The sequence below is a fragment of the Tachysurus vachellii genome, chromosome 10 (assembly GCF_030014155.1).
Source record: "Tachysurus vachellii isolate PV-2020 chromosome 10, HZAU_Pvac_v1, whole genome shotgun sequence".
NCBI classification, from domain to species: Eukaryota; Metazoa; Chordata; class Actinopteri; order Siluriformes; family Bagridae; genus Tachysurus; species Tachysurus vachellii.
In genome coordinates this window covers 13,415,917-13,429,331 of record NC_083469.1, presented here as the reverse complement: position 1 = coordinate 13,429,331, position 13,415 = coordinate 13,415,917, and the positions used below count along the sequence as shown (strand labels likewise).

The following is a 13,415-nucleotide window of genomic DNA, read 5'->3' as shown; positions in this document are numbered from 1 at the left end:
CCCATGTCATGTCTTTGACTAAACTAGGCCGGCTGAACAGAGAGACCATTCTATGCGTTCCCGCTCTCCGAGTGGTAAATAGAGAGATAGCTATCTGAGAGTGCAGCTGGGTGACGGGCACACACTGGCCGAATCATGTCTGCATTGATTCGAGCGCATGGTAGCACACTGTAGTCTTTCTCACAGAACACAATCGACCCATCTGTAGAAAAAGCAGAGGAGCTGATTGCTGGCACAGAGGGCTTGATTGTCAGACAAGATTTTGCATGGACTTGGTGCGTGACTAAACAAGATCAAACCCGTATATTTACTGTATGCAACAGGGCCATATAATTTAGCAAAGGAATCAGGCTATTTACAAAACGGTAAACAAAAACAGATAAACATGCCCAAACGTACAATATTCGGAAAACATAATGCAAATGAAGCGACATAATAGTGAAGCCCCTTGTGATGCTATATATAGCACTGGTCATGGTTATCTTCGCTGCCTGTCCAGAGCATTAGGATAATTGAGTGGAAACCTAATAAAAAGCCTAACAATAGCACTGTGTGTCCCGTTCACACTCGCTTTAGTACAAACAAGTGCTCCCTCACTCTCACATGACACTGGAGGAAAGGGAGAACAGCACAGCGTCCGGGTTAATTCAAAAATAAATGGAGGCATTGAAATGCAGGTGGAAGCCTCGTCTTCCTGCTCTTTTCACTGGTGCGTCAAATTACAATGACACGAAAAGGGAGGAAAAAAACCTCAGCGCCAGAGCAACACACAGGAAGCTTTGACATTCAGAAAGCCTTCTGCTTTGGTCATGGCAACTGTGCCACCACTATTAAATGAACATCAGTAATGCCAGAAAAATAAATATGCAGAAAAATGAAAGTACATAATGGAGTGCTAAATATGAGACCCCTGAGAGGTTTTGCTGAATAAACCAGCATTAAAGAAACAGAGGAAGTCGTTCTGGTGGAGGATAGGAACAGGGGATGATGGGGAGAGGGGAATTCAGAATGTTGTGAAGTAAGTTTTAAAAAAAGAATATGTAGGATAAAATAAATGAATGAAAGGGGACATTTTGGACTTGAGCCTACAGCTGAGATGTATTTTAATAAAGCAAAAGCCTCATAACTCACTACCTGTATAGTGGTCCTGCCTAAGTACAAGAAGCTACATTCAGGACTTTACCATCAATCTCACACACACACACACACCCCACATATAAGACAAGTATTTATTCACATCTGTTCCCTTGGCCTCTCGATTGCTTCATACCGACTGCCTCCAACACTGCAGTCACAGAGGCACAGTCTGTTTCAACAGCTGATTTCTAAAAGTTGACTCAAGTAGCTACAACCCAGACTGGTCTCACACAGTGGAATCTGATCTATGAGTGGACAATCTGCCCCACAGTGACTCCACTGACCTTAGGACTATGACAAAAGAACAGCATGACAGATGCGAGCACACAAACACACTGCCATCTTTAGTCTGAAGTAAGAATTGCACTTTTGTCCTTCCTCCAAAAGTTTGCCAGGAAGCGTAAGCTCTACACATGCTTCATAATATGAGAAAGTTGTAAAGACAAGCCAAAATGTCTGTGATGTTGGCTGGCTGCAGTAAGTTTTTAACTGCTCCCAAGAATTTATAAGTGAACAGATCACAAGTCAAGCTAAGCACGCATGTTTAACAGGTTATAGGTCCAGTCCATTTTTGGCAGTCGCGTTCAGTCCTTCATATTAACATCCCCAGTATTTTATTTCTAGGCATTACTGAATTATCTTTAGAAGGGAATGATTGATTAAGTGATTGGCAGGTAGGTGGTTTAGCTGACTGAACAGTTTAAGAACAGAAATCTAATAAAATAATAATTACTGTGCTCAAATGATAGCCATGTTCATACCAATTTGGCTTTAAATTATTTAAGGATTGAGAGTACACACAGTAAACAGTGTGCATGCACATTCCTGGCATGAAAAGGCGTGCCTCTAATGAATATGGGCCTGTTTCACTACGGCACAGACTCTGGCTCTAAAGTGAATCTATTGCTCAAAGGTGCAAAAGATGCTGCTTTTTAATTTGCCTATATTTTGGCTCCATAACAACAAAACAGCAATCAGTTGAACCATGTTGTCCCTTGTGTACACAACTTACAGCTTGTATTTAAGAGCTAAAAGGTTAGGGTTAGAATTATGTGTAGAAATTAATGAGCTGCAATACTAATTATATCAATAAAAGCCCTCATGTGAATAGTAAGCCATACGTGTGTGTGTGTGTGTGTGTGTTGGAATGTATCCATGCAAATTTTATAAAACATGCTATAATCATCTGTGCAAATTATACACATTCACATACACAAGTACTCACTGCTTCCAAACTGCCCATCAGACATGGACCTATTTAGGACCTTTAGGCCTAATAATATGCCATAACGAACATAATTGTGCACAATATAAAACTGCACAATATTTAACTGGAGCAATAGTATGAGGTAAAACATCTGCAGTTAAAAGTTTCCAGCTTTTCTAAAATAAAGTGGATCATCTGATTATGACCATGACATGCATGTTGAGTGTGTGAAGCATGTACCTGGCTCTTCTGTGCTGTTGTATTGCTTCACCAGTATTGGAGTCAGTCTGTTTACTATCGGCTGTGGCTCAGCAGCCTATAAAAGACAGATTACAATGAAATAGGATGCCAGCAGATGGGAAAGAAACATACAAAGCGTTTGGAAGAATTTAGACAAGAAAAACATGGTGCAAGATAGTGTTTTAGTTTTGCCCTTTTGGGCATTCCACATATGCAGTTAACAAGGAAACACAGCTTAATGAATGAAACATACATGGCTACAGGTCACAATTGATAAATAACTGAAAGCACAGTTTTGATGGAGTCAGCTTTTAAAAATAAAGAATAATCTTTACAGTAAACAATGATGGCACACCTCAGTCTAGGACCATTCAAACTAGTAACGGATAAAAACATGTACTGGAAATCTGGCACAGGGCCAGGAACTGAAAAAGAGGTACACGCCTGTTGATGTGCATAGTCTCCTGGCTGTAGGGTAGATGCAGTAAACGAGTGAAGAGCATGTGGAGGCTCTGTGTGCTCTGCTGATAGGGAGACGTTTACTGACAGCCCACCATTCTTAGGGACTGCACCTTTTTCACCTAGTTTCCATAGAAACACCAACATAGAAACACAAAAGGGAGAAATTAATGAAAAGCCTGGCAGCATCTATTCCTAATAAAATAAGAAGGAATTTCATGAGATGTGACATATGGTTACCGACCATAGCAGACTGAAATGATGTTAAGAGTATATAGATAATTGCGGATTGAATAAATGCTACACATGTAGCTCTCTATTAACCACACAGAACAAAGCCAGTCTTATATCCAAATGGTACTGCTAGACAGAGCATATGTTTATAGTGTCTTAAATGTGAGTTTGGCTGAAATTTTTTGTCATGTAGCAAAAGCTTAGACTGGATCCAGAGCCTCAGTTGCCAGAGTCAAGAAGAAAATAGCTTTAAATTCTCTTGCAGTCAATAACGCCCTCTTGTCTGTGCTCCTTGAGTACGAGTATGTTTTTTTCTGCTTTGGCACCACTGGTCTCTAAGCAACATTGAGGCTCTTTTTTTTTTTACCATGAGTAGACTAGAGTAGCCTCAGTGTAAGGTAAATATTGGTTTAGGCCAACACAGGAAGAACATAGAAATCCACAGTGAGGGTTTCGTTGCAAGGCGCTCGTAGCTCACAGCTTTGGTCTGAACACTTATGAACAGAGCTCAGACATATTCTTAGCATCAAAGAAACAAATATATAAGCACACAAAGACACAGTCTTCTCTGTATTACACAGCACATGAACCAAGAAGGCAAATCTCATGTTGGCGTTTTACATAGAAGGTTAAAACCAGTTAATGAAAAATGTGTAGTTGGACGTTATGAAAGTAACATTAGCAGAAAATATGCATAGATGAAAGTTAGCCAACATTTACACAGGCTTTGGGAGGATGCTGGGAGCAAAAGCAGAGTTCTTTTCCTCTGTGCTCCCCCAGCCTGCATCCTGATGAACTATCCAGAAATGCTGGCTTCCCCCGGAGCTCTCTACACACACACTGCACAAACATTGCTGTTCCCTCTCTGCATATAACGGCTTTAGTGTGAGCCATGCCCCATTAGATCCCGGCCCGACGAGGGCCACAAACACATGGCAGTGGGAAGAGGCCACCCAGAGGCCACAAACTATACAAACCGTATCTTGGTGGCAGAAATAACAATATTAAAAATGGGAGAAACATTTCCAGTCTGTGTGTGGTCAGCCAAACATAGGCTGCTTTCAGAAACCCACTAATACTTAACATGTGCATCTTAGTGTACCTGTGTGCTGAGTTTCTGATTGTCCAGGTGAACTCAGGATAGTGTAGGTGTTTTGTGACTGTATTGCAGAGGACTGGATAGACTGATGCTGCGAGATGAGAGAGTGTCCCATCACCACTCTTTCCTGTGCTACTGTCAGAACCGGCCGCTGCCCCTCGCTCAGCTCCCCGTTGCTCTCGTCATCCCTCCACCTCTGCCCAAACATAATCACCTCACCATTACACACAGCACATCTTCAACTTCATTTCACATCCACATTCTCCATGCTAGCCTGAATTTAACTCTGTTACGCTAGTGACCCCTACTGGCAAGTAAGAGTACCGCTACAAGAATATAAACAATACAAGCAAAACCCATGTGATGTGTGAGGAAAATGCTAATTTTCAGTTCGCAAACTGGTCATAAATGAGGATAGAATAGAAATATGCAGGAGTCATACTTCAGGTTGGTGTGATTGGCTGACTGGACCCTGCTCCATCCGGGCCAGCAGTGACAGGATTGGGTCACGGTGTGCAGAAACAAGACGCCTTCTGGTCACCTCACCCTCACTTGGAGGATCATAATCCTGTCAGCCACAGTAAAGTCACTGATCACTCTTATAACATTTACAGTACAAACAGGAACGAAAACTACATATCTGACCATTCGAAATAGTAATATTCAATCCAATCTCCTTAAACTTCAAATACAATAAACAAAATTGCTGAAAATGATGAAACTACAATTTTATACTATTAATTTTTTTAATAACAAGATTAGTACTTATCATATATACCGCATATTATCACAGATATACTGATGACAGAATTACTGATATACTGAATTTTTCCTTTATTAAAAATAAATCTAACATGGCATAAAGCATGACCATTTCTGAATAGTTCTATAAAGAATAAGTAGTGACTCGCATGTTTTCACTAAAATGTCTGAACATAGACTGCTGTTCAACCAAATTATGGCTAGTAATAAAAATGACTGAGTATTGTTAAGTTCCCTGATAGTTGTTTAGTAAAACGTACAGCAGTAGTGTGTTGGCTAGTGTGTTGGCTAACTCCATAAGAATAAGACATTATTTTAAGACATATTTTAAACCTTGTCTCTTGCAAGCCTCTTTTGTATATATGAGTATTTGTAACAAAAATTTTAAAAAAATCATATCAAACATAAGAATATACCTGAACAGGCAAGGCAGGACGTTTGTATTAGGATCAGGATATCTGTACTGTACATACGCCATCACAATGAGAGTCTCATGGCTCTAGTAGTTAGATATTTACCATATCTTGGACTCCATGCAGTGAGCTGTTAAAGCTTGTCATTAGGTTCTGCAAAGTCAAGCCCTCCTCTGCCAAAGCTGCAGAGAAAATACGTGAAACCTGTTCTTAGTGACTCAAAGACAGGAATAGGTAGAGCTAGAGTGTTATGGGGAAATTGTTTCGAGAAATGACTCACGATGTCAGTAGTTCACTAGACAGTGTGTATTGATGTAAAATAAATCTGAATCATGCACCTAGATGGACCCTTATGGTGTGTGTGTGTGTGTCTCTCTGACAGGATGCTGAGTACCTCTGACTTCAGCCATCTGGCCACAGCTGAAAAGCAGCTCTCCCTCAGAGATGTGTCTGGCTGCAGTGTCTGTCTCTGTCTCCGTCTCAGTCTCTGTGATAGAGGTGCTGGAGTTTGAGCTGCTCTCCTTCACAGACGGACACTCTGGAGGAGCAGGTTCAGTATGCTCTGTAGCAGCAGTTGAAGGATTCTGTGGTTTGGGTAGAACTGGAGAAAATGGATGGATGATTGACTCTTCCTCCTCCTCATGAGCTACTGAAAGTTCACTGGGGTGAGAAAGGCATGCAAACAAGAGAGATAGGTGGGAAATTACACAGTATACAGATATGTTCTCCTCCAATAGCAATTGAAACATATAAGTATTTAAACATGTGTATATATTATTGCTAAAGGCTATGGTACTGTATTATACATATTAAAACAACATTGAGTGGCCCATAACAACTGAGTTAAATGCCAATGGCATTCTTTCTTATACAGAAGAATCTGGAGTTGTTCTGTTGCACTGGCCTTTTTACAAACAGTAGTAGAATTAAATAAAGTAAAATATTCTTGAACCAAGTACCTTTGCTGAATTTGGTTATTGCCCCATTTTTCTATAAAGACCTTCAGCAGATGACATTACAGAGACAGTCTCTATTCAGTCTTGTATTTACATGTTTAGTGAAAATACAGAAAAAAATCAGTTGCTATAGTAATTGAAGAATTTTAGCTTCAGTTAGTCACCGAGATGTCTGATATTTCAAGATCTATATCAACTGGGCTTCTTAGAACAGTTTTGTATTCTATAGAATCAAATTTCTATGCACAAATTCTAATAGTATTTAAGTTTGGACTTTCCTGGGTGCTCTGAGAGAAGGTGCATCATGACAGTGCCATAAATGAGTCCCGGTATAGATGTTCTTATGCATGTTTTCTAAATTAATGTATCATTTACTAGTGTTTCTATACTTTTTTCTTGACATTGGCCAATGGGGAACAAAATGAGAACTTACACCGTTTGCGGTTGTTGCTCTTCTTCGTCACTGTGTAGTTTCTCCTCTAAAAGAGGAAGTTCTACATCATCCCATTGATTGTTGTGTGGGTTTTCTGGCTCTGGCGTCTCTGTTCTTCTGGGAGATGGAACTGGAGTGCACACAGGTGTTTCCACTGGTTCTAGTTCTGAGAGAATGACAGTATTTTAGTGTTTTTAAGGAATCATCTTAGACATGTTGACAATAATCATATAAATCAAACAGAAGACTACAAAATGCCTGAAAATTTGCTTTGAATAAATATTGTGAGACCTGGTAAAACTGGTTGCTCAGGTTGAGCATACTGGGAATCTCTGGGTGATTGAACAAGGGAAGGATGCTCTGAGAGATCTGAAGTGCTGATTGGAGACGGCACCTCCCTCAGTTCTGGAGAACTCTCTATAACACTGGGCTCAGGAGTGGGAACCGGTGTCGGTACTGCACTCTCCTGCCAAAGTGTTAACATACCATGAGAACACAGGTGCCTCTGGAAATCTAATCATGATTAACATTGCATCATCTCATCAACACTTGGATGATTAGCAAAAGAAATTATTTACGGAATAAAAAGCGAGTGTGTTTGCATACTCTGTTTTGTGTGAACCTATTTACCTGCTGAACGTGTGCATCCTCTGATGAAGCTGGAGCAGGAGGCTCTGTCAGTCCCTCTCTCTGGCCCAGTGTTTGGGCGATTAAGTCAGTCAGCACCTCATTCACATACTGCCTGATGAGCGCAGAGTCCACTGGTACTCCAGCATCCACAGCCAGCAGCAGTCCACCCGCTGTCTCCCCTAAACCATAGTAAAACACAAAAGAGGCCTCCTATTCACATACTTAAATGGCTGTGATGTATCTTGTTTCAGCTCAAGATATTCTGAATTCTGAAAATATGGTTTGGAGCAGTAAGGGAATATGGTAATATATGACTGTGTGAGACAAATGGTGCCACATAAATCTCCATATCTCATTGTCCAGGGCAATTTTAGGCCAGTGCCAGGAACTATTAGCATTCTGCTGACAGGCTGACATGTTTGGCTGCTAACAGGCCCATTGTGAATTATGCATAGGCCTTGAATTAAAACCATTCCACATTTCTGACCAATGTCTTTTGATCAGATTTGATCTTTTGAGCCAATTTCACATGTCAGTGGGCCACTAGTGCTGCTGGGCCCTCACCCAGCACATATATGGAAGAATCTCTCCCTGTGAAGGCAATTTTCTATTTACTGCTAAATAAAAATGACTGCTTAGCCAATATAAGGCAACCAATATTATTGAAAAATCAATGACTTTGTATGTGGATCAAGTCTATGGCAATTCTTTATATATGTGGATCAAGTCTATGGCAATTCTGCTAAAACTTAACAGTTTAATAATTCTAACAGAAAATTAATTGCTATTTTACATTTACTGTACTGTACGTCTACTTTGCATTCATGGCCTGTCAGCATTACTAATAATCACAAAAAGCACATACTGTAATGTAGTACACGGCATGAGAGTTTTATTCTGAGATGTTGGAGCACTAGGATGCCCACTTCAGCAGAAGACTCCAGTCAGTCTATGAATGTGCTGACTAGGGCTTGCTGCTTGCAGACTTGTAGCCTCCTCTGCAAATTTGATACATCATTGATCTTTCTATTAAACGAGAGTGGGGATTAATGAGGCGGGCCGAGAGAGTGTGGGCTGAGTTAAAAGCGAGCGGACTGAAATGGAGGAGAGGAGGAGTGCAGGGAATGAGGAAGAGCAATCTTACTTTAATGAAGAAACACCATGTCCCAGTGCTCCGACAGCTATGACAAATGCACCACTCACTTCTGTGCAAACTATGAATCAAAATTATGAGTCTGAAGAGGAAAAAGTCATGTTCTGTGTAGTCTCCCCACTCTGCTGGTTTCTACCAGATGTACTTAGTTGTTTTTTGGCATCTTGAATACAAGCGATATATTGGTCGATGCAAAACTGAACCTAAAGGCAGGTGTAGGAATTTCAATAACACTAACAGGTGACCAGAGCACTGCAGCACTATTATGTCCACCATTAAATGCCAGGTGTTCATATCTGAGTGACATGATTTACCTGTGGTGTCTGAAGAGACACTGTCCTCCGGCTCTGAATTGATGGCTGGGTCTGTATGGACTGGCTGAGGGAACATGCCACTGATCATCCTTGCCATCAGCTGCTGCTCCACCCTAGATAGAAAAGTAGAAAACAGTCACTCAAAAAATCTTTAACTAATATAATTTACATGTTTTAGAATTAGACAAAATTAGGCAGCGGATTCACAAAATGCTGGCGGTGCAAAGAAGGCTGTGAAAACATTGCTGTGTAAACAGAACAATATATATATATATATATATATATATATAAAAATGATTTTGGAAAATCTGATTCCAAAATTGAAAAGCATGGCATTTGTAAAGATGGTGTTTAATATCAAATTCATGCCACGCAAACACAATTCATGGCAATCCTGCTTGCCTGCAATGTATTAGCCTTAATGGCATCGGAACATACTGTACTATTTGCCTTTACTCTTCTACACTTTTTTGCATAAATTGCACACTTGTATGTCACACAGAAAGGATATGTCCGCTTTTGAATCCACTTAAAGTCTCTTTCCTATGTTTCCTCAGAGAGTTTTTTCTTGCCTACAGTCACCTCTGGCATGCTCATTAGGGCTCTAAATATACGTTTGGATTTCTGTAAAGTTGCTTTGTGGCAAAAGTCTATTGTTGAAAGTGCTATAAACATAAAGTAGACCAGAATTGAATAGAACAGAGCTCTATTCTTGTACGAGCAGGCCCGTCGAGAAAAGGTGGGGTGTTTGAGGGGGTGCAGTGACACTATCCACAAAGGGGACCTTAGGGGGAAAATGTTTGGGATCCAGTGCGTAGAGGCAATAAGGGCATTTAGTCAAGTTAATCATGACAAGAGTTAACATATAGTGTAGTGCATGGTGAGAACAAAAGTCCCTCACCAGTCCACAAGTCTGTTCTCCAGGGTCTCTCTGTGCTGGATGGCGGTGATTACAGGCTGGGTGAGGGGACTGGGCTGGCTTCGCTGTGGTGGGAAAGTCGGCCCATGGTACAGAGTAACTGGAGGAGTGGGAAGTCCATGCAGCTCTAGAGGAGAATCAGGAAACATCCCCTCCAGCTCAGGCTCCTACATTTACAGAAGACCAAGAAAACAAGTTTATCAATATGAAATGCACCTCAAAGCAGCCATCAGTAAGGATGTATACACTTTAGCTAAGAACTGCAAACACATGTTAGACAGCAGACACAATCACAGCAGCCATTAATGTCTTAGCAGAATTGGGAAACGTGGGACTTGTCTTCTGTTATTTTTCTGTCAGTTATGTGTGTTAGCACTGAACTCTTTGGTCACTGGTTTGCATTACGCACAAATTCCTCTGGCGCAGAGTCAGAGAGCAAGCCTGGACTAAATGGCTCATTCCCAGTGGCCAGGTTCCAGAAAGTCAGACAGAAAGTGAGTGGAAATAATGGAGAGAAAGGGAGAGCAAGAGATTTAGCAAGAAGGAGAGGGGGGAAAAAAAATAAAAAACTTGGCTATGTTTGCCAGTCACTGAGTTTGTTTGAAGTTTATGGCTCCATCAGAGTCCCAGGCTGCCAGAGTGGAGACATTGGAGGCTTATAGCAATGACATTTTAGGAGTGGGCATCTGGCCCTGGTTGCTCTTGGAGACAGGGCTTGTTTGATGAGGTCTGGACTGGAGTGGCTGCGCCCTTTATTTGACAGCTGGGAGAGCTAGAAGACTAAGTGGGAGAAAGAGCGCCAGGCATAATTGGATTTTTATCCTAATTAAAGGCAAATCTCATGCACAGCACTTAAATTGTTTTATAGTATTCTTTGTTTGGTTTGTTTACAATGCTAGAGCAATAACTCTGACCTTAACTGCCATGAAAACAATTTGAGTGGCAGTATAATTCTGAGATGACTCAACATAAAATGTTCAATAGCAATACCACTGTTACCAAAAAAAACAGCAAAGACACATTAAACACACTAAGTCACTAACTAGCTTCCCAGCATTGTTCACAGAGCGTTTAGAGAACAAATAGACCATTTATATACAATGCAATGATTGTTAGGAAATCAGTCACAATTTCAGTAAATCATGATCAGTTTTTAGAAGATACAATTTAAACATGAAGCATTAGGCAGCTATTACTGTTCAAATGTCCGAGAATAATCGGCACAGACAAATAACAAAACTATTCTCTTTTCTGAAAAAAGATACGATCTGTCTCTGCCTGCAGTTTGCTTCTAAAACCAAAAGGGGGCAATGTGGATTAGCCCACGTTATTTGGTCCATGTTAAGTGCCCTAACCTTCTTTTATTTTCATTATCTACACTCTTCCTCTTCACTAGATACAAAAGCACGTGAGAACAACATGGATCTGCTCGTCTCTCAGTCTAACGACCGCTGAGCTATTTCTTTGCTAACTGATGCTTGCCCTTGACCGACCTGGAATGGGCCTACAGTGTGATATCCCAAGCAGCTTTCTCTGCTTGTTAGCCATAAATATGGGAGGCTTATGGCTTTCAGTGTATGCTTGACTGAGCTGTGATGTGAGACGAATTCTTGAACAGCTCACGTCTGAGCAGCACGGAACAAAGAGGGTTACGGGCTGTGCACATGCACCACGCCCTTCCAATACCAATCGCCTAAATCGACGTTCTCCAGAGTAAATTTTCTAATCCATTCTGTCTGTAGGGGTAATTAATGAAAGCGAAGTTCTCTGTCACCCCTCTCCCTCTGCAAATCTTATTAACCAAGCGCAGAGCGCTTAATGTTTGATGTTTCCGAGAAGGTGGTGCCAAACCAAATGTATATTTGCGGTTTTGTCAACCTCAAATTGCGTATGGATCGCTGTTCTCAAGTCAGGCTGGGTGTTAGATGCTGTCAGCCCCTAGGCGAGTGAGCCGATGACCTTTTTGGTGTGTTCTGAAGCATGTGCAATCAGGCCAACTCAAAACCATGTTGAGATGTAATTCATTTACCTGACTGTTGTCTGCCACCTCAAAGACGTTGGTTCCAGGAAAGCCATCATTCTCCTCAGCCTCATCTTCGAACACTTGGGCTTCGAATGCTTCGGACTTATGGGCAAGAGTAAAGAAAAGAAGGTCAACGAGGTGCAGAATGTCAGTAAAAGCCTCATGCCATAAAAAGCCTAGGATTATGAGCATAAGTATATGACTTTTTAAAGATCATGATGACAAAATGAAGCAGGTAATTACAGTTTACATTGCGCCATATCACAAAGCTGTGTTAAAGGCAATTATCACACAGCACTTTCAATTTGTATGCATATACGCACATACAGACACACACAGACACGTAGGCCCTTTAGCATCTCCTGATGCTCTTTCCACCAATCCCTGCTGCCTCTCATCAGGGCCATGACGCTGAGTAATGTAGAGCACAATTACTCTTTCCCCAGCCTCACGCATTCCTTTCAAGCACATTACATTACATGAGGGGGCGAAAAAAAATCATGCTCCCTAGGAATCCACTTGCCACACCACCCCCCACCCAAACACACACACACACACACACATAATGATTGCAGAGGTCATGATCTGTCCTGCTCATGAGTCTCATATGTGAAAGAATCACAAGTCCTTCCCCCAGGGGTCACAATCACTAGCTCCGCCTGCTCGCCTTTGTCACTATGGTAACCAAGAGAGCTCCTTGATTCATGTTCACTCAGCGTGAGATGGAGCCGAAACTAAGCAGACACAGACAAGACACTGTGCAGTGCGCTTTGCAGAGGAAAACACATCACAGGTGCACCATATTACAAGTCTTTAAGCTTCTAATGATCTTTGGAATAAAACGTAGTAAATGTGTAGTTTTACGTTAAAGCGTCTTACAGAGACGGCAAATTCTTTATGCAACCATGGATGTTCCTGATTATATAAAATCCTTAAAAGCCTTAATATCACATCAAAATGTTATGAACAAAACTAAGATATTCAAACATTCGGTGTGTAAAGTAAATGTGTATGATTGCATGTATTTATTGCAGCTTTTCATTCACGTTACACCATGTTAAAATGTAGTTGGAACATTTGTCATTGATATCAACATTACATTTGTTAGCTGTCTTACATTTCAGTCATTTCTAGTAGTTTTCATGTTTCCATGGACCTTTGTTTTATTTCCATTCAATTTAGCCAACCAGCTAATTAAGTTATATCTGTAATAACTGTCATTTCAATAGTGGTTGATCTTGATCACTATCATTGCTATGTAAATAGAAAAACATGAACCATGATGAAGTAAGTAATGATGATGATGCTCATATACAAACAAGAAGCCATGGAGAAGAGAGCTGCACGTGCGTGCGTGTGTGTGTGTGTGTAAAACACCACCAAGGGCCTGCTGCAGAAACAGACAGCACTTCCTGCAGTGAAACCCAGAGTTATAT

General features: G+C 41.0%; 1 protein-coding gene across 7 annotated transcripts in view; it reads right to left on the bottom strand.

Annotated features, from left to right (window-relative positions):
• The window catches only part of kiaa0586 (KIAA0586 ortholog), an 82,726-nt gene that overhangs the window by 15,703 nt on the left and 53,608 nt on the right, over positions 1-13,415 (bottom strand). For all 7 annotated transcript variants that reach the window (XM_060879613.1, XM_060879615.1, XM_060879617.1 and 4 more), the window contains 12 exons: positions 11,986-12,081; positions 9,939-10,123; positions 9,038-9,150; positions 7,571-7,749; positions 7,232-7,406; positions 6,941-7,106; positions 5,946-6,211; positions 5,657-5,733; positions 4,819-4,944; positions 4,380-4,572; positions 3,029-3,165; positions 2,585-2,660 (listed from right to left, as the gene is read on the bottom strand). In XM_060879613.1, the coding sequence (XP_060735596.1) occupies positions 2,585-2,660; positions 3,029-3,165; positions 4,380-4,572; positions 4,819-4,944; positions 5,657-5,733; positions 5,946-6,211; positions 6,941-7,106; positions 7,232-7,406; positions 7,571-7,749; positions 9,038-9,150; positions 9,939-10,123; positions 11,986-12,081 (1,789 nt within the window). The remainder of the gene's footprint in view (positions 1-2,584; positions 2,661-3,028; positions 3,166-4,379; positions 4,573-4,818; positions 4,945-5,656; positions 5,734-5,945; positions 6,212-6,940; positions 7,107-7,231; positions 7,407-7,570; positions 7,750-9,037; positions 9,151-9,938; positions 10,124-11,985; positions 12,082-13,415) is intronic.